We start from the raw sequence: 24,532 nt of genomic DNA, 5'->3' as shown, positions 1-24,532 counted from the left end.
CCAATATATGGTTACAAGATGATACATTGACAATAAATATTCATTCAATGGAAAAGAACTCATTTAGATAATATTATCTAAATGAGTACTTTTTTCTGACAATTATTAAAAATTAAGAGGCATATAAGCATAATTACAATGTAAAATATTACAAATGTTTTTATTATGCATTTATCATATTATAGTGTATTATTGTTGCAATGAATAAAATATTTTTATTTACGATATTGTTTTCTTCAATTTATGTTTGTCCTCCTTTCCATTGTAAAAAAGCTGGTCACCTTATGTACTGAGATATGTAATTCAAATATATAAATTCATCCATACTGGTGATGCCCATCAAAGACTACTACAGACACAATTATGGTCAAAGAATACAGGGTTATTAATTGCAATAGTTGTCTCCCTGAGGGGGTGTTAGAGGGCATTTGGGTTTATGTTAGGTGATTCTGTGGAAGGTCCAAAGAAACAGGAATCCTTCTGGCGCTATAAAAAAGCAGAAGCAATTCAGTCATTAGCTTAATAATTTTTTTAGAAAGCAGAAGGAATGGAGCAGACCTAGAATTGTCATTGCAAAAGTCATCATGTTAGCTGGGGAAGGGGTATTTGGTTGCCTTTTTGTGATTGCAGTGTTTTTATCTGTTCGGGCACAATTATTCTTACTATGTCCTTCCATCTCATCAGAGAGAGATTTCATCTGCCCATATTCCATGACAGTGCTTACTTGACGTTCACCAGGACATCTAAGCCGGGTACCAATTGTGGCTCTCAGGGTTGCTTTTAGTTCCGCACATGATCATAATCAAGATGTAAAGCAAAAGGAGACACATATTCCTCGTCAAGAGCTGGTAAGTTCAGTGTGCCTTGTTCAGGGCAAAAACACAGCTGGGCTGCCTGGATGCAGTAGAAACTCAAAAAATACTGAACTTGTCTGGGGAGGTCTTACTGCTGACATAGTCCTTGTCCCTGAGAACCCGACCCAAGGCCGAAGTCCTGCCCCACGCAGGAATACCGACCCTGCGGCTGCGGGCCTTCCGGATCCCGCCGCTCACCCCCATGCATCGCACCCAGCCCCCATCCAACTGGCCAATCCTCGGCTCCGCTTCGGGCGCGACAAAATGGCGCCTAGCGGTCAGGTTCCCGGACGCCCTTCCTGGAGGCCCCGCCCCACTGAGGGCTTAGCGTCTTTCCGGTTCCGTTGTGGAAGTGGGACTGCGTGGCCTCCTCCTGGAAAAGGTGGGGTTCCGTGGGTAAGCCGGTCAGGGGTCGCCTCGGCAGCCAAAGACGGGGTGGGAGCGCGGGTTTCCCTGGGCTGCCACTCCCGGGTGTGAGGCCCAGCGGGCTCGCCACGGGCAGCCGCGCGTGAAGCGCCGTGTATGCACAACAGGCGCGAGTTGTGGACTTGGGCCTGCGGCGCTCAGGAACTCCCGGAAGCCCCGCCCAGGCCGCGCTGCCAGGGGTTTCCATGGTGATGGTAAACAAGCCTCAACTGCCTCACCTACAACTGCCAAGTCCCCGCGTTCCACCCTCCTCTAGGTGCTCCGAGGGACGATCGAGGTGCCGGGTGTAAAGTCGATCCGGAGCGTGGAGACTCGGAGAGCCCGAGGTGAGGGGCAGGACAGGCGGAAGGTCGACAGCCTAGGGTCGCACATTCCGGACCTGCTGGGGACTGGGACCCCTGGGGGTTGGGTGATGGAAGGCACCACTTAGATTTGGGTTCTGGGAAGTCAGGATCGGAGGTCAAGGGCCGCACACCCGGGTACCGACCAGGGATTGGGCCTCCTGCAAGCGGCGACCGAGGAGCTAAGAGTTAGGATCCGGGTAGGCGGGGTCTGAGGTCAAAGGCTGCACAGTCAGATGCCGCCCCTTCCGGGGCTGAGCCCACTTGGGGTGGCGGGGTTTAGAGCTAGGTTTGGGAGAAGTGGGCCTGAGGTCAAGGGCTTTACACCTAGGGGCTAGGCCTCTTTCCGGCCAGAGGCGGATTCAGGTCAGTTGAGGCCCTGGGCGCAGAAGAAAATATTGGAGCCATTAAAAAAAAGAGGGAAAATAAAAATGTTAACCATATTTCTTAAGTAAATAAAAAATATTGTGTACTATGAATGTTAAAATTACACGTGAAACCAAACCTGGTGTCATTAGCAAAAATATCAAGTTGTGGTTTTTCGGGGCCCAGAGCACGGGCCCTATGAGCCCGCTGTTAATTAAATCCGCCTCTGCCCAGTGGAGGTTGAGGTTTAGGGTCCGGAGAGGCAGAACCTGCAATGAGAGGAGGGCCTCCTGCGGACTCCAGGGGAGCAGAGCCCCAGTGTCCTGCCACGGGTAGGCGAGGGAGTTTATTTAAAACCGAAAGCAGTACCTCCATGTGGCTGGCATTCTCCCAGAGTTGCATCAGAAGGGTTGGGACTGGCTCCGCCCCTCCCACGTTCCCGCTCCCCCGGGTCTCCACTTTTGGTCTCTGCGGCCGCTTTTCTGCCGCCCCTGTGCCCGGAGCGCCGGTCTGCGTGTCTCCCGCCCGCAGAGGTACTGTGTGCGTTTTGGCTGAACTTTGTTACTGGGATTTGTTTGGTGACCACATTTTTTCTGAGCGACCTTGCTTAGTCGGCCGTTTCTTTTTCCTTGTCTTTAATTTCTTTGAATCTTTTTGCTGATTCTTGCCCGAGCCTAAGAAATTTCTGGACGCGCTCGGCGCTGGAACTGCGCCTCTGCCGCCGGGCCCTCGTGGTTCACTGAAGGTGGCGCTGGTGGCCTGGGTGACGCCGGGCAAGGCGGGGGTCCAGACCTACCCGGTTTTTTTTAAGGAAACGGTCGGCGGCTTACAAGCTCAGGAGAACGCCCCCCTTCACTGGGCACTTGAGTGTCACACGGCGTCCGGTTGGTCCTGGCCTGTGTCACTCAGGGCGCCGCAAGCGGCAGTTTCCTTCCCTTGGAGGCCCGAGGACAAACGGACGTGCTTCCTTTTCTGTTTTCACAATAGTGTGGCTGCCAGGCCTCTTGCCCGCGGCTGCGGCCCAAGGCCGCGAGATGAGCCCGCGCGGCGCCCGCTTCCGGGGACCGCGCGGGCGGGGGTGGCGGCCGGGGACTACAGAGCCGGAGGTCAGGGGCCGCCCTTGCGCGCCCAAACTTGCTGGAGCGTGGAGAATTTCGAAAGTTGCAAGTACTGTAATCTTTTGATTCAAAACGTCATCGAAACTACCAACCTTAATGTAATACTCACTATTAATTTTAATCACATTTTTGAAAGTTAACTGTTTCTGAATTTCTAGTAATGAAAATACCTTGGTTTCTCCGGTTAGACAAAGTTTATTGGGATCTATCAGTGAAAAGTGGTGTTTTGAGTGCTAATTTCTAGACAAAGTTTTTTCATTTTAAAATAAGTGATATTGTGGGAGATTGCCCTGTAACTTAATGTTAAGCGAGTCCATCCTTACCTTTGGGGGTCCCGTGTTCCTGAATGCATTTCTGTAAATTGATTATATTTGTTATTTCGTGTTATGGTCTTTCTCTAACAAGTGATTGGTTTTCACTTAAGAGCTCCCTTTAAACAAAACATTCAAGTAAAAATGTGAACTGACTTAAGAGAAAAGATTGATTAAATAGAAGAGTTAGCCCTGTATATGACCAAATCCGTGAAGGAGAGTGTGGAGATAAGGTGCTCATTGGGTAGATGCCTGGAAGGGCTGCAGAGTGTCTCAAAGGAACTTCTGCCATCCCCTTAATCTGAACTGTGTCACTCACTCTTTGTAAAACCACATAAATTGGCTCCTTATTGGACCTATGCACGGAGTTAGGTGTTTCACAGTATTTTCTAATCACATGTTCATGACCAGGCTATAAGTGGGTATTGCTATTATCCCCATTTTACAGATGAGAAATGGAGACCAGGAGACAAGAAATCACTTGTCCAGTGACACAGCTGGGACTAGACAGCCATCCCTTGCCAAAGCCCCTGTCTCCATCTGGTTGATTTGAACCAGGGTATTTGTGGAAGACAAATGGCAGGGCAGAGGGAGAACCCAGCTCAGCTAGACCAGCCTGGCTTATTTTACAGCATATCCCAAATATAATAAAAACTTTACCTATATTTCACTTTGTATTTCTAAGGACCTTTGAAATATAACCACAGTACCACCTAAAGAAATAATTTCTTGCCTGATGGGCCTGGGATGCTAAGGATGTATGTTCAAGTCTCGAGGTCATGGACTTGAGGGCAGGTTCACTAGCTTGAGTGCAGGGTCACTAGCTTGAGCATCAGATCATAGATATGACCCCATTGACGTTGGCTTGAACAAGGGGTCATTCGCTCTGCTGGAGCCTCCCAGTCAAGGCACATATGAGAATGCAATAACAATTAAGGTGCCACAATGAAGAATTGATGCTTCCCATCTCTCTCCCTTCCTGTCTTTCTCTTCCTCTCTCCTGTCTGTGTCTGTCTCTCTCACTTACTTAAAAAAAAAAAGTAATTTCAACAAATACCTAGTGTTCAAATATACTTGATTGTTTAATAGATATCTTTACACAACTGATTGGTTTGAATTGGGATCCACACAAGATCACACCTTATATTTGGTACATTTTATCTCTAATATTTTAATCCAGAGCAGTGCTGTCCAATAGAAATAAAATACAAGCCACACATATTAGTTTAACCTAATATATATCCAAAATAGCATTCTAGATTACATTTTTATTTTCTAAGAATTGGTTTTATATAGAGAGAAACATATTTGTTGTTCCTTGTTTATGCATTCATTGGTTTCATTCTTGTATGTGCCCTGACCAGGGATTGAATTGACAACTTTGGCGTATCAGGATGACCTAACCAACTGAGCTATCCAGCCAAAGTATATGTTTTATTAATGTTAATTTTATTGATTTTAGAGGAAGAGAAAGAGCAAGATAGGGACAGGAACATCAATCTATTCCTGTATGTGCCCTGACCAGGTATGGAACTGGCAACTTCTGTGCTTCCACACGATGCTCTACCCAACTGAGCTATCCAGCCAGGACCAGGGTACATTTTTAAATAACAATTTTCGTGCTTTTTTTGAAACTAAGCTTTCAAAAACCAGTGTGTACTTTATCATTTGCAACACATGTCAATTCATACCAGCCAAGTTTCAAGAGTGACAAGTGACTACCTCTTTAGTGACAATCTAGATCAGGGGTCCCCAAACTTTTTATACAGGGGGCCAGTTCACTGTCCCTCAGACCGTTGGAGGGCCAGACTATAAAAAAAACTATGAACAAATCCCTATGCACACTGCACATATCTTATTTTAAAGTAAAAAAACAAAACGGGAACAAATACAATATTTAAAATAAAGAACAAGTAAATTTAAATCAACAAACTGACCAGTATTTCAATGGGAACTATGGGCCTGCTTTTGGCTAATGAGATGGTCAATGTGCTCCTCTCACTGACCACCAATGAAAGAGGTGCCCCTTCCGGAAGTGCGGCGGGGGCTGGATAAATGGCCTCAGGAGGCCGCATGCGGCCCGCGGGCCGTAGTTTGGGGACCCCTGATCTAGATAGAGGGAGGCTGTTCTCCATTACTAAGATTCTTCTTTGGGCCTTGGCCACATTACTCGGTTGGAGCACCATCTGGACATGCCGAGGCTATGGGTTGGATCCTTGGTCAGGGCGCATACAAGAATCAACCAATGAATGCATAAATGAATGGAACAGCAACTGGATGTCTATCTCTCTTCCTCTCTCTTAAAATCAATTAAATTTTTTTTCTTTTAAAATTCTTTTTGATATGTTGGTTAGAGCATTGCCCTGATACTCAAGCTTGCAGGTTCCATCTCCGGTCAGGGAACATTCAAGAATCAACCAATAAGTGGAACAAATCTGTATTTCTCTCTCTCTCAAATCAATAAATTAAAAAAAATAAAAAGGTTATTATTTGTTGAAAAAATTAGTTGTGTGTCTTTCCTCACACTCTGGGTGTTTCTGATTGTGTTCCTGTGGTGGTGTTTGAATCTCTATACTCTACAGTCCTTATAAAATGGTATTTACCTCTAAAAACTGTTCTGATTCCTGACTCCATTGAGAGCAGGAACGTGGGAGTGGCGGAGCCAGTCCCAACCCTTCTGATGCAACTCTGGGAGAATGCCAGCCACATGGAGGTACTGCTTTCGGTTTTAAATAAACTCCCTCGCTTACCCGTGGCAGGACACTGGGGCTCTGCTACCCTGGAGTCCATTTTTTTGTGGAAAGAATACTTTATTTGAGGTGCTGGGTACTCCTGCCAGAGGGCACATACTGGTTCGCGTACCCTCTTTGTGATGTTGATGATCATTCCCTAGAGCCATTGTTTTGTTAATATTTCCAAATTAGTTGATAGTTAAGTATTCCTTCTCATTTATTTGCAGGAATAGTTCTATAGAAAGGAAATTTCTGTGTTAAACATTGGATTACTCTTAGATTTACTTCATAAAAGGCAGTTTTATGTCTTTTTATTCCTTCGTTATGTTTATCACTATTCAGTGTAATGAACTGAATCCCTAGCATGTGCCAAAGAGTTTTTCTGGTATCTATGAATTCATGAATTTTAACATACAGGATGTGTTTTAATCCACCTTAGGTTTTATTCTCTTTGCTCAAATTATCCCATTTTTGGCCAGTGAGAGCCCTTCAAATTGGTTCTTGGCTTCCTTAGTTTAAGGTATAAGTGGATCCACTGAATTGAGAATATCTGCTTATCATCTACAGCATTGCCAAAGAAATATGTTAACAAACTTGTGGTTTTTTGACAATATGATAGGTATTTTAAATGTCATTTTATTTAAATTTTAGTTTATCTTAGGTGGGTGAGGTTGAACATCTTTTAGTGATTAAGCCCTTTTTGTTTGTTTGGATTGTTGGACATTTTGTGTCTTTTTTTAAAAGTTCTTTATTAATAACACTGGGGAGAGTACATTGCAAATATCTTTCCCATTTTATCATTGGTATTTTTGCTTAGCTTACAGTGTTTTTAGCTTTGCATAAGAAGATTGCTCTTTAATGTGATCAGGGTTTTTGGGTATTTTTCCCATTTTCTGGTTTTTTGAGTTATGGGCAGGAGTGTCTTCCTACTTTTATAGAGGAATTTATTTTCTATTTTTTTAAGTATTGTTTAGGCTGTAGCATTCCTCATAAGTCATGAACAGTTCTTAGTTAACTCATGTTTTGCCTTCATTAATATGTCAATCGGGCCTTGGCTGGTTGGTTCAGTGGTAGAGCGTTGGCCTGGCATGCAGGAGTCCCGGGTTCAATTCCCGGCCAGGGCACACAGGAGAAGCGCCCATCGGCTTCTCCAGCCCTCTCCCTCTCCTTCCTCTCTGTCTCTCTCTTCCGATCCCGCAGCAAGGCTCCATTGGAGCAACGTTGGCCCGGGCGCTGAGGATGGCTCTATGGCCTCTGCCTTAGGCGCTAGAATGGCTTTGGTTGCAACAGAGCAATGCCCCAGATGGGCAGAGCATCACTCCCTGTTGGGCATGCCGGGTGGATCTCGGTCCAGCGCATGCAGGAGTCTGTCTGACTGCCTCCCTGTTTCCAACTTCAGAAAAATACAAAAAAAAAAAAAAATGTCATTCGGTGATGATTAACGTTGAAATGATTAACTACAGTTGCATTCCTGGAATAAACCCAAAGTCAATGTATTATTGCTTTGTTTATTGCTGGATTTGGTTGGCTAAAATTTATTTAGGATTTTTACTTCTGAGTTCATAAGTGAAATTAGCCTGTGCAACCTGATGGACTAATTCTAAAACTCTTGGAAATGGAAAGTCAATTCCAGGTTGATTGTCGATCAAAATATAAAAATGCAGATGCAAACAGAGCTTTATAATCTGAAAAAATCCATGTGGCCTTTGGCTGGAAACATTCTCTTAAACAGAAACTTAAAATTGATAATTAAAGGGGAGGGGAATGAGACTAGAATGAAAATTTTAAATTTTTAGAATTCCCCTGACAATATACCTTTTTACGCCCAAAAAATTCTCACCTGGTATGAATATTACAAATTCCTATCATACTCTTATTTTAATTTAGTATGTTTAAATACACATTAACTCAGTACACCCAAAATATTTCAATATGTAGTCAATAATTTAAAAATATTTTACATTCTCATTTTAATTTTCATAGTTCAGTGTGCATTTTATACTAACAGCACATCTCAATTTGTGTTTGCCACATGTAAAGCCAGTTGCCACAGCCACCATCACAGCCGCCTGGCCCATGCAGGTTCACATTAGATTCGGACAGACGGTAATGAAACAACAGAGCCAAAAACTGGTGATCCATCACCTTTAATCCTAGCTTGCACCCAGTGGGCAAGAAATACACACAGTGGGAAAACACTTCCCTTTCCATTCAGGGCTCCCAAAGCCACTGACTTATCCGAGTTTCCTAGAACCAAAGGTATCTACCTCACCAGCCTTATTCACCTCTGTTTCCCATCTCCTCTCTGCACAAACTCTACACAAACTGGCTTCTCCTTCAGCACTCTGCCATCTTGGCTGCTTCTCCTCTCCTCCACGTGGCCTTTCTCTGCTCTCCTACAGCATGGGCTCTTCCTAGAATGTAATCACGCTTCCCTCAACAACGTGATCTCTCTTTTCTTTTAAAACCTTTTGGAACGAAAGCCCTCCCCCACACATTAACATAATCATGCCCATCCCAAGCAATCACCTGGGCAACAGGCTTCCACATGGGCAGCGCCATCTTTAACAAAGTGAGCATAATATATTTTATCTGCCCAACACACATTTTTTATATATATATATATTTTTTTTTCTGAAGTTGGAAATGGGGAGGCAGTCAGACAGACTCCTGCATGTGCCCGACAGGGATCCACCCGGCACGCCCACCAGGGGGCAATGCTCTGCCCATCTGGGGCATTGCTCTGTTGCAACCAGAGCCATTCTAGCGCCTGAGGCACAGGCCACAGAGCCATCCTCAGCGCCCGGGCCAACTTTGCTCCAATGGAACCTTGGCTGCGGGAGGGGAAGAGAGAGACAGAGAGGAAGGAGAGGGGAAGGGTGGAGAAGCCGATGGGTGCTTCTCCTGTGTGCCCTGGCCAGGAATCGAACCTGGGACTCCTGCACGCCAGGTTGACACTCTACCACTGAGTCAGTCGGCCAGGGCCCAACACCACATTAAAAAAAAAAATTATTTGTGTTTTAAAATATTTTATTGATTTTAGGGGGAGGAGTGGGAAGCATCAACTCCTTGCTTGTATGTGTCTTGACCAGGCAAGCCCAGGGTTTTAAACTGTCGACCTCAGCATTCCAGGTCAAAGCTTTGTCCACTGCACCACCACAGGTCAGGCTAATTTTTATTTTTAATTTACAGTATTGATATGGTTTCAAGTGTCCCATTCAGTATAATATCTGCTACACACCTCATCTGTACTTGCCACATTTTAAGTGCTCAGTAGCCACATATGGCTAATGAGTTACCATATTTTTCTTTGTTCCTAACTAGTTCTTTCTTTTTCTTCCTTCCTTCCTTCCCTTCCTTTTCTTCCTTATTTTTATTTATTGATTTTAGCCAGAGAGGTAGGGAGAGAGAGAAAGAGAGAAACAAACAACAATCCATGCTTGTATGTGCCCTAACCACATCTCAAACCAGCAAACTCTGCACTTCAGGCCAGTGCTCCAGCCACTGGAGCTATCTGGCTGAGGCTTATTTCTGTTTCTCATTTCCTGTCTTTTCTTTACTTTTATTTTAATTTATTTTATTTTTTTAATCTATTGAATTTTAGAGAGAAAGGGGGGAGAAGCGGGAAGCATCCACTCATAGTAGTTGCTTCCTGTATGTGCCTTGACCAGGCAAGCACCAGGGTTTTGAACCGGCACCTAATCATTCCAGCTTGATGCTTTATCCACTGTGCCACTACAGGTTAAGTAACTTGTTCTTTTTTCAAAGCAGTTTTTTCCCTATACTGTAAATGTAGTTTTACCAATATGTGCCTTGAGTTGTGTCTTTAAAATGTCTGTTGGGGCCCTGGCCAGTTGACTCACTGGTAGAGCATCAGCCCGGCATGTGGGTGTCTAGGTTCAATTCCATCCAGGTCAGGACACACAGGAGAAATGTCTTTCTGCTTCTCTACCTCTCTCCCTCTCGCTTCTCTATATATCTGTGTTTCTCTTTCTCTCTCTTCTGCAGCCATGTCTCGACTGGAGTGAGTTGGCCCTGGGCTCCAAGGCCTTCTCTTCAGGCACTAAGAAGAGCTCAGTTGCTGAGCACTGGAGCAACACCCCAGATGGGCAGAGCATTGCTCCCTAGTGGGCTTGCCCCATAGATCCCAGTCTGGGCACATGCGGGAGCCTGTCTCTCGTCTCCTCTCCTCTAACTGAATAAAACAAAACAAAAAATGTCTATTGGGAAGTACACAATTTATGTTTAGCCAGGAAAATTTCCTTCTCTTTAACAAACCACCTTTGGGCTCAAGTCCGTGACCGTGGAGTCATGTCTGTGATTCCACACTCAAGGTGGTGATCCCACACTCAAGCTGGCAACCTCAGGGTTTCAAACCTGGGTCCTCGGTATGCCAGATCCACACTCTGTCCACTATGACACCACCTGGTCAGGCCCATGTTATATCTTATATCCTCCAAATTTCATATTTTCCCCCTTATTGTTTCTATATTTTTATTTGTTTTCAGATATTTCTTCATTTGGTTTTCCAGGCCACTATCCTTTCTTTCTGTTCATTACTAAACTTTTAAATTTGAAACTCAATTTTTAGTACTAGAAAATTTTAAAATTCTGTAACTGAAGACTTGCAAGTGCTCATTATTTTTTGCTAAACTATTTATGGTTTTGCCCAACATTGTTTCTTGTCTGAAAACTGCTGTTCTAAGCTGTCTTCCTGTGTGTAGCTTCTCTCCAGATGCTGAAAGCCCTTCAAGTACATTTTCATGTTCCTTTCCTCCTCTTGGCTCTGTTCTCCACTCTCCCAGGACAAGGTGCTGCAGAGATCTAGATTCCTGTGACAGTTACATGGGAACTGACAAGGTGTCAGCTCTTCACGGAGCCCCAGGACAAAGCTCTAAAGTCCCCTGAAGGATACCTTGAGGAGCCTGTGGGCATGTACTGCAAAGGCCTCCCTGGAAGCCATATGGCTAACCCACAGGTCTCCCCTGGGGCCTTCTGCCCAGCTCCAGAATCAGTGCTTGCCGACCCCAGGGCTGCTTCCTTTAGGAAAGAAAGCTACAGAAAAATTTGGAAGTGAGGCAGTAATAATTGGGAAGTTACCTTATTAGCAATGTATTTTCTTTAGCAAAATCCCTCCTATTGCCACTTCTTATCAAGGCTAGAATCCTATTTCGTACTATGGAGAGAGCACTACTAATTAATTATAGATGTTGAAATTTTCCCCTCAATTAAGAAGAGATTAGATCTAATAGCAGTGTTTTCTTTTTATGAAGAACACCCAATATTTTTTTTTTCTGTTGTAACTTTAGTCACCTGCAAGATAAAATATAGAGAATTTTTAAGTGCTACAAGAGTTTTTAAAACACGCAATAAATACTTGCCCTGGTTGGATAGCTCCATTCGCTAGAGCATCTTCCTGATATGGAAAGATTGCAAGTTCAATCCCCAGTCAGCACACATACAGGAACAAATTGCTGTTTTTTTCTCTCTCACTCCCTTCCTCCCTCTAAAAAAAAAATAAGAGCCTGACCTGTGGTGGCGCAGTGGATAAAGCGTCAACCTGGAAACGCTGAGGTTGCCGGTTCAAAACCCTGGGCTTGCCTAGTCAAGGCACATACGGGAGTTGATGCTTCCTGTTCCTCCCCCCTTCTCTCTCTCTCTCTCTCTCTCTCTCTCTCTCTCTCTCTCTCTCCCCTCTCTATAATGAATAAATAAAATCTTTAAATAAATAAAGAGGAAAAACCATGCAATTCCTGACTAGTCGGTGGCCCTGACTTCTTTCCCCTTAGATTGTCAAATAAAAAAATGACAACAGCCAATATAACACTAGCCATCCAGTGTGCATGAATCAAAATTACACCTTTTTTTGTCAGATTGGCAAAAGATAAATTTTATGGTGTGCTGAATTTTTGTAGATGGTGTGCTATAAGATGAAAAAGTTTGAAAATCACTGATTTAGATCAATGACTGTTCAATATGGTAGCTTCTAGCCACATGTGGCTAGTAAGCATTTGAAATGCGGTTGGTCCAAATTGATATGGCTGTAGTGTAAAAAAACAGTTTTAAGACTTAATGAGAAATATATAAAATATCTCAATTTTTTGTATGGATTGTGTATTTAAATTATTTATTGATAGCTTTCTAGAGAGATAAAGGCGGGGAGGAGGAGAAGCATTTGTTTGTTTTTCCACTTAGTTATACATGCTTTGGTTGCTTCCCCTGTGTGCCAACAACCCACAACCTTGGTATTTCCAGACAATGCTGTAACCAATAGAGCTAACCAGCCAGGGCCTGATTATATGTTTAAATAATATTTTTTGGTTATATGAAGTTAATTAAAAATTATTGAAATTTAAAAATATATATAGGCCCTGGCCAGGTGGCTCAGTTGGCCAGAGCATCATTCCAATATGCCAAGGTTGTAGGTTCCATCCCCAGACAGGGCACACAGAAGAATCAACCAATGAATGCATAAGTGGGTGGAGTGACAGATAGATGTTTCTCTTTCTCTGTATCCTTTATGTTAATTTCAGTACAAGCATTACCTGATATCACATTGTACTATTTTTGTTTTTAGTTAACACAGCTTTTGAGAAATGAGCACTGAGGAAAAACAGTGTATTACCCCAGACTTAGCTACACTAAGTAAACTTAAAGGGCCTGCCTAATAGTTAAAAGATAATAGAAAATAGCTTTCTTGTTGCTTTCTGATCATGACATATCCACTTTGATGGATAAAAATGTAGTAACAGCAATAAATACTTAAGATGTTAATAATGTATATTTTATGATCTACCCACACCTTTTCTCTTAGGTAGCTTTATGTCTTGAACTTGGCCATATTGTGCAAATTAGATAAGAGCTCTCATACTTTAGGTGTAGAAGCCCCTTGAAAATTAGGCACAATAGTGTGTTGGTGCATTTTTTTTTTTTTTAAGAAGTTGGTCCAGGTCTGACCATGCGGTTGTCAGTGGATAGAGCATCAGACTGGGACATGGAGGACCCAGGTTCGAAACCCCGAGGTCACCGGCTTGAGTGCAGGCTCACCAGCTTGAGCACAGGGCTGCTGGCTTGAGCAAGGGATCACTCGCTCTGCTAGAGCCCCCCAGTCAAGGCACACATAAGAAAGCAATCATTGAACAACTAAGGTGCTGTAACAAAAAATTGATGCATCTCATCTCTCTCCCTTCCTGTCTGTCTGTCCCCTAGCTGTCCCTTTCTCTGACTCTCTGTCTCTGTCCTACATCCTCATAGTCTCAAGTTAGTCCTTGACATCAAGAAATATTTAAAAATCACTTAGTTGAGACTTTATAAAAATTGCTGGGTTGGAAGAGGCTTTTGAGGTTTCCAGTGTAATTTCCAGTAGAGCAGGAAAACATGACAGATTGGGGTCTGGGTTCTGCTCATATCCTATCCCGTGAAAGGGAACTGCTCCTTCCTCATAACTATCTGCCCAGGTGGGAAACAGACATGAGCAGCAGAAATGATATATGAAATTCTCTTGTGGGTTTCATAAGAGCTGAATATTAAGATTAGAAGGATTTACCACAAAATAAAAATATTTATAGTGGTAGAGCATTGACCTGACGTGCAGGAGTCCCGGGTTTGATTCCCGGCCAGGGCACACAGGAGAGGCGCCCATCTGCTTCTCCACCCCTCCCCCTCTCCTTCCTCTCTGTCTCTCTCTTCCCATCCCGCAGCCAAGGCTCCATTGGAGCAAAGTTGGCCCGGGTGCTGAGGATGGCTCTGTGGCCTGTGCCTCAGGCGCTAGAATGGCTCTGGTTGCAACAGAGCAATGCCCCGGATGGGCAGAGCATCGCCCCCTGGTGGGTGTGCCGGGTGGGTCCCGGTTGGGCTCCTGTGGGAATCTGTCTGACTGCCTCCCTGTTTCCAACTTCAGAGAAAATACAAAAAAAAAACCCCAAAAAATATTTATACAAAGCAACCAATACCAAAACATTCTGGCAAAAGATTGCATTTTAAAATTACAAAGAATTTGAACAAACATTCAGAGAATAAGGGTAATAATATACAAAGGCATAAAAGGCTAATATGGTCTTCTTTTACTTTGAAACCTTAGCTGTTGGGGGGGGGCGGTTCATGTTCCTACCTCTGTATGGTCTATAAATGTTACTTCTTCAGAATCCCAATGTAAATTAATCCTATTTTCTAGTTTTTAGTCATTTCAGATTTTGTCATCAGACATTTGTTTCTTTATTGTCTGTTTCTCATTTTCCATGGGATGGCTAGATTTTAAATCCTGTCACCCAGCTTCAATAATTATCAGTTATGGACAGTTTCTCTCTACATCCCCCAACTTCATTCAGATAATTTTGCAGCAAATCCCAGCCATCACACCATTTCATCCACAAATACTCCAAAATTCCTTTCTAAAATTAATTCCTTTACTTTTACAATTCAGTATTCTGTGGACCTGTATCTTGTGACCTTTCTCCTGCTTCAGCTTCCACAGTGTTTCTGTTGCAGGGCTCCACCAATTCTTCCTTGTCATTAGCTTCCCATGCATCTGTTATCACTATTCACTTTCCAGACATCTAGACTGTTCTGTTCAAAGCAAAATGCAAAATATATTTTGAAACAATTACATAATTTCCCATTGGCCTTTGAATCAAGTCCAAAATATCCTACCAGACCTTTAAGGCTATGGAGGATCTCCTCTGCTTTCCTCCTCTGTTGAGCTTAGCCCTTGTTGCAGGTGTTTTCAAGTGCCTTCTGTCAGCACGGAAGACACACTTATTGTTCCTTCACTGGCAGGAACCACTGTCATGACTGATCAATTATTAACACTCACCTTGCCAGTGTCACCAACCAGTTAGGCCAAGAAGACAAGTGTAAAATGACTTAACTGAAACAAATACATTCAGATAAGTGAGAAAATGAACGCCAGTCATATAAATTACCAAGTATATACTCTGAAAAGAATTTTTAGAAGTGAAATAAATACTTAAGAAGCAGTTAAGGTATCCATTTCTGTAGAGATAGTCTTTCCAAAGGCAGGCCAATTTCTGATTTAACTTTTTCCCCCAGAATATTGTTTTACTTCTCTTGAATGTATGAGTTTTTAGTGTGTTTTTCACTTTACATGGAAAGGCTGGATTTGAATCCTGTCACTCAGTTTCAACAATTACCAGTTCCCCTACATTCCCCATCTACTTCATTCTTTTTAGGGCGGCGGGGGATGGGAAGCATCAACTCCTAGTGTTCACTTTTCGTGGTCTCACTGTAGCGCAGATTTTAAAATTACATATATCTAATTTTGTATCACGGATTTTTCACTATATCATAGGATTTTGTAGTAAAATAAGCAAAATTAAATGTAGGAAAAGTTTATAAGTGTGAGAAGGGTTTATAAAGCCTTAAAAATATATAAATAATAAAGTAAATATAATGTCGCTATTTCACAGATTTTCAGCCTAGCAAGGGGAGGGTGGCCTCTGGAACTTAACCCCGCGTTAGACAGACGAGGTACCACGTTGCTTCTCTTATATGCCCTTGACAGGGTAAGCCCGGGGTTTTGAACTGGCCACCTCAGCATTCCAGGTCCATATTCTCTATCCACTGTGCTACCACTGATCATACTTCACTCATAAGTAAATATGTCCCATGCGTTGTGAATCCTTGATAAATCTCTTAAATTTATTTTCTTCAAGAGATTTCCACCATTCCCCCCCCCCCCCCCCCCCCCGTTGGTTTTCCCATTGAGCTAATTTTTTTGTGTGTGTGACAGGAAGGGAGAGAGATGAGAAGCATCAACTCCTCCCTGTGGCACCTTAGCTGTTCACTGATTGCTTTCTCCTATGTGCCCTGGGGTAGGGGGAGGGGTGGTGCTACAGCAGACAAGATTGACCTCCTGCTCAAACCAGATGAGCCCACGGTCAAGCTGGCAACCTCAGGGTTTCGAACCTGGGTCCTCTGCTTCCCAGCCCCAGGCTCCATCCCACTGTTAATTTGTTGAAAAGTTGGTTCATTTGTCATTTTAGAGTTTCATGCAGTCTGGCTTTGCGGATTGCATCACATATTTTCACCTAGTACCTTCCTCTTTTCCTATAAATGTTATAATTTGGTAATTGTTTCTAGTAAGTACATTCTTAAGACTTTTTAAAAGGTTTTTTAAAATTTACTTTTCAGTTATAGTCGACAGTATGTGACTTAAAGTCACAGCAGCTAATACAACTAAAATTATATAATTTCTGGTACAAAAGAACTCAGTAAGTGTTCACATTACTGCTGTTGACTTATAATTGTTTTCCAGTGCGTTCATTTGAATTAGAATTTAAAGGTTCATAAAATGTAATTGTTAGGTATAAAGTTTAAGAATTGGCGTGTCTTGAAGTTAATCTTTTAAAAACTATGCCAATTATTTACATGAGCCTGGTCAAATCTACAAAACAAGGTACTGTATGTCCCCTAGTTCTCATTCTAAAGTCTTCCTGCTTTCAGCGACTGACTTTATTTTATTTTACGGTTTCTCCTTCCGCGTAACCTTGCCCTCCCTCCCTCCCTCTGCTGGTACTGTGGACTTTGCTCCCAGTGGCACCTTTCTAGCGAACTCAGAACAGCCTTCCTCGTTGCTCTTCCCTCCTCCTCCCACTTCCTGCCTCCGCCAACCGCGCGAGCCGCGGGGCTGCACCTGCAGGACGCGTTTCCATTGGTGACATCTTGGCGGGCCCGTCGGTGGCACTTCCTCCTTTACAACCCGTGACCCACGTCCGGCTCGCCGCCCTCCCAGTCACGCGGCCTCTGCTCCGGGACGCAGCCCGCACCGGCCTTCCGGACTCCGCACTCCGGCACCGTGGTGAGCTGCCACAGGCGCACGACCCCTTCCCGCACTCCCACCGCGCGGCTGGGGGAGCTCCCGCCTCCGTCCCCCGCCGCTCTCCTCCCCTCACTGCCCCGGGAACTTTCTCTCCCTGCCCCCATCCGCTCCAGGAAGTTCCCGAGCCGGCAGCTCCGCCCAGCCCTTCCCCCACCGCATGCTCCCGTCACTCGTGGGCGCTCTGGGCCGGGCCGGCCTCCAGCCGCCGCTGGCCCAGAGGCCCCAGGGCCGTGCCGCTCCCCACCCCCACCCCCACCCCCACCCCCCACCCGCGCGCCGCCATCCACTCCGCCCCGCCCCCTCCCACCCACCCTAGCCTCGCCCCGCCCCGGAAGCGGCGGCCGATCCCGCCCAAGTTGTGGAGGGGGTGCCAGGGGCTCCGTCTGCACTCCCTGCCGGGCCGACGGAAGCTGTTGGGGAGCTGGTTGGAGGCGGCGTGAGCTTCTGCTCCCGTGTCCAGTGCCGGTTGGCCCGCGGAGCTCGGCGTGGGCCCCGCAGCCGCGCTTCCCGCCGAAACCGCTCGGACGCGCCCCTGGCGGACGCTCGGCTCGCAGCACTACAGGCGGTTTCGGTTTCAGGTCGGCGGCAGGAGATGCACCTGGAATCTCCCCGGAGCCCTCTGCGTGCTTAGGCGTCGGTGCTGTCGGGGTTCTCTGTCTAGAACCGCGCTCGTGGAGAAGAGAAGTCGGCCTCGCTGCCCCAGCGGTAAGCCTCGCGGCGGAAAGGCCGCGCGCGCCGGAGTGGAACTTGAGAGGAACTGCGGCGTCCGGGGCCTCCCCGCTTTGCAGGCTGCCAGCTGCGCCGTGAGCGCACTCGGGAACGGGGCGCAGCGCTCTGCGGTGCTGCCCGGGACGCGGCGGAGGGGGGGGCGGCTTCCCTCAGAACCTTCGAGAAGGTGGGCGGTGCGGGCCAAGCCGTCCTGTTTACGGCACAGATAATTCTAACCAGCCCGCCCGCGGGCACCCCCAGCTTATCTGGGCCGGATCTGCCGGGCCCCCACTTAATCCCGTTGAACCATCCGAGGAGGGGCGCGGCGTGCGTGCGCGGATCCGCAGTGTCCCAGGCCTTGTGCCTTGTGTTTGCGCGTGGTCTCCCCCAGCGTCCCAGCCCTGACATGGGCGAGACGACAAGGCGACGTGCGCCGCGAGATTAACCTGATTCTCCTGCGCTTTGTTTCCAAAACTAACGACGTAGCGTGCTCTTTGCACTTCAGCCATATTCGAAGCGCTCGGGGACAGCCCGCCTTAGATCACGTGGCTGTGGGCGCTGCTGGTGATGTGCTTCCTGTTGAAAAGCGTATTTCAACATTTCCTCCATTGTTTTTCCCCGGTTAATTAAAAGATTAATGTCAGGTTACAGGAAATGAAGCTACCGAGTTAAACGGGAGAAAAAGTCTGGAGTGTCTTTGCGCCGTTACCCAGGGGTGTTTGTGAATTACGAACCCTGGTGAACGGTTCTAGCAGACTTTCTTTGGAGTCCAGCCCCGGTCCTTCCCAGTACGGCTCTGGTCTTGCCCCACCTCAATATTTTAAGTTTTTCTTACTGGGATTAGAATTTAAGAATGGAGTTGTCTTTCTGAGCAGGGAGTTTCCCTGCAGTTACCTTCTGTATTACCTTATGAAAGAAGTGTAAATGGCTGGGGGCGGGCAGGATTGTACTTGAATTAGGAATTGAACCCACCTCCTCGGATTGCTCTGCAGGTGAGTGCTGGGACACAGGCAAGATATCCTGATCGCGCCTTTTTTTTTTTTTTTTTTTGAAGGACAGCTTGTACCTGCCGGAGTGTCTCAGACCGTTGGCATCCTTCCTTGTTCTATAAGGTGAGCTATTGTAAGAAAAGTAATTTCTCAGTTTATATTGTAATTCTATTAAAGCATAAAGTTTTCTTAATACGAAGTAAATTTTTCTTTGTCACTGTTTTCAAATCTAACGTTTGGCAGAACTGGTCTTTCTGAGTTTAAGTGTCTGAAGTAGTATAAGTCTCCGCAGAGAATCTAAATTGGAGAGGGTTCTGAGCAAAAGTAAGAAAACTTTAAATTTTTCATGGTATTTAATTGTATAGTTAATTTTTATGAAATGCCTGTTCTTTTTGCTTTCAGCTTGTCTTTCTAAACCTCACTGGGCTGCCATATTCTAGAGGGAAAGGGTGGCCCTCCACCACGTGGTCATCAGTCAATCCCTTGCTAATCTTTAAACTGCTGTGTCTGGGGATGGGACAGCCACAGCATGCATGCTATGGAAAGATAAAGTCATTAGATTTAGTTTGTAGCAGGGGAAGACTTTGGAATGGTGGCATATTTGAGCTGAAGCCTTAAGGATTAGTAGGTTTTAACTGGACAGAAGGTTGGGTGGAATGTATTTGGAGAGAGAATTACATGTGTCAAATCCAAGGGACAGAGAACCTGGCAAAGTTTGTTTAGAGGAATAAACAAATTTTAAATGGTGGGAATATAGGAATTAGTATGTTGCAGGCCGAATTTGCAAGGCCTTAGAACAACTTGGTCCTGTGGTTTGTGTTCCAGTGTCAGTGGAAATCCACCGAGGACTTGGAATGGGAGAGGGACACAAAGTCACCTTAGCAGAACACTTCAGTTGCAGATTGGGTTGCAATCAAGGCTGTTAGAGATGTTTAAGTACCAAGTATCTTGAAAAGGGCGATTGGTGTGGGGATTAGAAATATAAGGGTGGCCCTGGCTGGTTGGCTCAGCGGTAGAGCGTCGGCCTGGCTTGTGGGGGACCCGGGTTTGATTTCCCGGCCAGGGCACATAGGAGAAGCGCCCATTTGCTTCTCCACCCCCCACCCTTCCTCTCTGTCTCTCTCTTCCCCTCCCGCAGCCAAGGCTCCATTGGAGCAAAGATGGCCCGGGTGCTGGGGATGGCTCCTTGGCCTCTGCCCCAGACGCTATAGGGTGGCTCTGGTCGCAACAGAGCGACGCCCCAGAGGGGCAGAGCATTGCCCCCTGGTGGGCAGAGCTTCGCCCCTGGTAGGCGTGCCATGCGGGAGTCTGACTGTCTCTCCCTGTTTCCAGCTTCAGAAAAATACAAAAAAAAAAAGAAAGAAAGAAAGAAATATAAGGGAGATGCAAAAAGAATGAAGTTTGATCATTCAGATCATGAAGGAGTTTTTGAGCTCATAGTTTGCCAGGCAACCTACCAGGACTGGATATAGAACTGTAAGAAGCTTTGATTGTTGAAGTCAGGAGTTAACTGACTAGGGCTTAGGGGTGTGGTTAGTGTGTAGAGTGGGATCACCTGAAAGAAATGATGGTTCCTTTTTTTGATTTCTAGCAGGAAGACTTATCACATTGAATATGTAAATTTTGAAAATTATGATGAGTGAATTGTCCATAATTTGTTTTCCCTAATAGTGCAGTTGAGTATTTCATGTTTATTACCAGTTTGCTTTTTCTTGGCTTAAATTACCTATTCGTGCTTTTTATTTTTTTAATTGTAAGGTTTGGGCCCTGGCCAGTTGCCAAGCAACGGAGCAAGCCTAGAGAGGCAGAACATCGTGGGCCCCCCCTCATGGAATTGCTAGTCCGTTTATTCTGGTCAGGGTGCATTCAGGAGTTGGTCTCTACCCCTCTCAGCTGAATTTTTTTTAAGTGGCTTAAAAATATTTGTCCGTATTTTGCTCTGATATAGTAGTATAAATACCTCATTCCATCAGGGATGCTTTTGTGATTAATTTGAGGTAAGGTTCTATTTCGTCTTTTTCTACTAAGATGTCCACATTTTTTGAAATGGCAGAGCACTTACCACTGGTTCTGATGGCCTCATCAATTACATTTGATGTAAAATGACACTTTCATGAAACATTTAATTTTTATACTCTTACATATACCTATTTGGTAGCTAAAACTATTTTTGGCTTTCTCAGCATTTTTGTCTGTTATGCATATATTGGTGATGGTTCGATTGCTTTTTTTTTTTTTTTTTTTTTTTTTTTGTATTTTTCTGAAGTTGGAAACAAGGAGGCAGTCAGACTGACAGACTCCCGCATACGCCCGACCGGGATCCACCCAGCATGCCCACCAGGGGTCAATGCTCTGCCCATCTGGGCTATTGCTCTGTTGCGACCAGAGCCATTCTAGCGCCTGAGGCACAGGCTATTGAGCCATCCCCAGTGCCCGGGCCATCTTTGCTCCAATGGAGCCTTGGCTGTGGGAGGGGAAGAGAGAGACCGAGAGGAAGGAGGGGGGGGGGAGGGCTGGAGAAGCAAATGGGTGCTTCTCCTGTGTGCCCTGGCCCGGAATCAAACCCGGGACTCCTGCACGCCAGGCCGACGCTCTACCACTGAGCCAACCGGCCAGGACCCATTGCTGTTCTTTAGAAGTCTGCCTTCCAGTTGGATTTGACCTTTACTCTGTCAGCTTGAACTCTAGGTGCCACGTATACTTTATGACTCTCTGAGAAGGGCATGTCTTCCTCCTGTACATGGAAGAGTTCATTTCCTTTCTTCTGGTATCTCAACAAAATGTAGCAGTAAATGTTTATTGTGTTTGTTGATATTTTATAAATATGTGAACCTGAGAAGCTTACTTGATTTCTGTATTTGTAGTGCATGTAACTGGTACTCTGTTGATGAATGTTCATCTGGATATGACAGCTTCAGTTTGGTCCCACATTTGACTCATTTTGTTTGTGACAAGCTAGGGGAAAAAATGATCTTTAGACTCCAGAAGGCATTGCTGTCTTGTATCCTTGCAGCATTTTTATAAAGAGAACACTAATTCCCATTGTTAACCCAGGTCAAAGAAAATGTTATTCTGTATTGTTAAAGTAGTTGTTCATTCCTTCCTTGTTTTTTTATTTTTGTTCTGTTAAAGACCCTGACACAGGAGCTCTTATAGACAGATTCATCATGACAAATAATCTGTAATAAATATATAGCAAGAAAATGCCCTTGCTCTAACCTTACTGATAATTTAGATTTCTCTTTGTTCAGTGCACCGAGTTACACTGTCTTCCTGCCTTTAACTGGAGTGATGCAATCATAAATCTTACCTGTTCTCCTCTAGTTGAGTTGTCTTACTATTTCTGAATGTTGCCTCAATTGATTCTTTTGTCTTCTCTTCCAGAACTTATAATTTGACCATTAGAATTTGTAGATTTTGACATTGGTTGAAGAATTTAGATCACTATTTTGCTATTAAAATTTTACTCTACATTCTACTTAACTTTTTAAAAGACCACCCTAATTTTTTTTCTCAGTCAATAATACGTACTTTTTTTGAAAGACCTGGGATTGAATTCTAGTTCAAATGTATTTGGTGTATTTTAGCTTATATCCTTTCTCATCAGTAAAACGGAGAAAAATGTATTTACTGTATTGCATGTTCTTGTTGTATGTACGAAAGGGTAGATTACATAGTTTTTGCTTTCTTTTCAGCCACAAAAAGTATCAGCTGAGCTTCTTTGAAGTCTGCCCTGTCGAGTGTCCATGATGCTGGGCCCTGAGGGAGGTGAAGGTTTTGTGGTCAAGCTCCGCGGCCTGCCCTGGTCCTGCTCTATTGAGGATGTGCAGAATTTCCTCGCTGGCTGCATAATTCATGATGGGGCCACAGGCATTCATTTCATCTACACTAGAGAAGGCAGGCAGAGTGGTGAGGCTTTTGTTGAACTTGAATCAGAAGATGATGTAAAAATGGCTCTTAAAAAAGACAGGGAAAGCATGGGACACCGGTACATTGAGGTGTTCAAGTCCCACAGAACCGAAATGGATTGGGTGTTGAAGCACAGTGGTCCAAACAGTGCTGACAGTGCCAATGACGGCTTTGTGCGGCTTCGAGGACTCCCATTTGGATGCACCAAGGAGGAAATTGTTCAGTTCTTCTCAGGGTTGGAAATCGTGCCAAATGGGATCACATTGCCTGTGGACCCCGAGGGCAAGATTACAGGGGAAGCATTTGTGCAGTTTGCATCACAAGAGTTAGCTGAAAAGGCTCTAGGGAAGCACAAGGAGAGAATAGGGCACAGGTATATTGAAGTTTTTAAGAGCAGTCAGGAAGAAGTTAGGTCATACTCAGACCCCCCTCTGAAGTTCATGTCCGTACAGCGGCCAGGGCCATATGACCGCCCAGGCACAGCCAGGAGGTATATTGGCATTGTCAAGCAGGCAGGTTTGGATAGGATGAGGTCTGGTGCTGCTTACAGTGCAGGCTATGGGGGCTATGAGGAGTACAGCGGCCTCAGCGATGGCTATGGCTTTACCGCTGACATGTTTGGAAGAGACCTCAGTTACTGTCTGTCTGGGATGTATGACCACAGATATGGAGATGGCGAGTTTGCTGTCCAGAGTACCACTGGACACTGTGTCCACATGAGGGGGCTGCCATACAAAGCCACAGAGAACGACATTTATAACTTCTTCTCTCCTCTCAACCCTGTAAGAGTCCATATTGAGATTGGCCCTGATGGAAGAGTGACGGGCGAAGCTGATGTTGAGTTTGCCACCCATGAAGAAGCCGTGGCTGCTATGTCCAAAGACAGGGCCAACATGCAACATAGATACATAGAACTTTTCTTGAATTCCACAACAGGGGCTAGCAATGGGGCGTATAGCAGCCAGATGATGCAAGGAATGGGGGTTTCCGCCGCCCAGTCCACTTACAGTGGCCTTGAAAGCCCGTCTGTCAGTGGCTGTTACGGGGCTAGCTACAGTGGCCAGAACAGCATGACTGGGTATGACTAGTTTTGTAGATCATTTGAGTTTTAAATTTTCATAAGCAGTGAAAAGCAGTTACTATTACTCTAGAAGAAGCAGTGGGACCCATTTTGCACCATGAGTTTGTGAAATCTGGATTAAAAAGTTACCTCTTCAGTGTTTCTCATGCAAACTTCCTTTTGGCATGTGAGATTGAGTAAACTAAAACTATTTTCAGTTTTTTTTCCAAAATTTTGGTAGTGTGTTTCTGAGTTGATATGTGAGTTCAAGTCATTTTAAGTACATCAGATGTGGAGCTTTGGCATATCATGAACACATTGGGGAGATGTGATTTTTGGGAAACTCACGGTGCTAGATCCCTAATTCAAAAAAGAATATTTTTCATGTTCATTCTAGTTTATTTTCATTTAATAAAATCTTTTAGGTTAAGTTTAAGCTTTTTAAAAGTTAGTTTTGAAAATTGAGACACATTACTAATACTGTAGGAATTGGTGAGGCCTTGACTTAAAACTTGCTTTACTGTGATTTCCTTTTTGGGTGTTTTGCTAAGTGAAATTTGTTAAAATTTTTTGTTAACAAAACTTTTTTCTTAAAATAAAGACTTTTTCACAATGACTGGCATAAACTATCTACTCAACAAAAAGCAAAACAACTGGATAGTTGAGAACTTTGAATACTATATTTCAGTGTGGATTTCAAAATAATTTTTAAGTATCAAATATATATGGGTGGTAGAAATGATGATTGGAAACATACCCCAGAAAGCAGGAAAACAGAAGCGCACAGCCCCAGCCTCCTCCTAGGACTTGTGCTGGTCTTTAGTCCTGCTGGTCCACACTTTGCTGGAGTAGTCACATTTTTTTCATAGAGAATCCTTAGT

General features: G+C 44.7%; 1 protein-coding gene across 5 annotated transcripts; it reads left to right on the top strand.

Annotated features, from left to right (window-relative positions):
- Positions 1-1,174: 1,174 nt before the first annotated feature.
- On the top strand, positions 1,175-24,267 carry HNRNPF (heterogeneous nuclear ribonucleoprotein F). 5 transcript variants are annotated; one of them, XM_066349643.1, is made up of 6 exons: positions 1,175-1,236; positions 1,537-1,606; positions 16,701-16,964; positions 17,564-17,690; positions 18,748-18,805; positions 22,378-24,267. In XM_066349643.1, exon 6 carries the CDS (start codon positions 22,429-22,431, stop codon positions 23,677-23,679), a length of 1,251 nt encoding a protein of 416 aa, XP_066205740.1. In that variant the 5' UTR covers positions 1,175-1,236; positions 1,537-1,606; positions 16,701-16,964; positions 17,564-17,690; positions 18,748-18,805; positions 22,378-22,428; the 3' UTR covers positions 23,680-24,267. The 5 variants fall into 5 exon arrangements, with proteins under 5 accessions (XP_066205740.1, XP_066205744.1, XP_066205741.1 ...); XM_066349647.1 differs by having other exon boundaries at positions 17,548-17,690; XM_066349644.1 differs by having other exon boundaries at positions 1,198-1,250.
- Positions 24,268-24,532: the final 265 nt, after the last annotated feature.

The sequence above is a fragment of the Saccopteryx leptura genome, chromosome 9 (assembly GCF_036850995.1).
Source record: "Saccopteryx leptura isolate mSacLep1 chromosome 9, mSacLep1_pri_phased_curated, whole genome shotgun sequence".
Lineage (NCBI taxonomy): Eukaryota > Metazoa > Chordata > Mammalia > Chiroptera > Emballonuridae > Saccopteryx > Saccopteryx leptura.
This window is presented reverse-complemented; position numbering and strand designations above follow the sequence as displayed.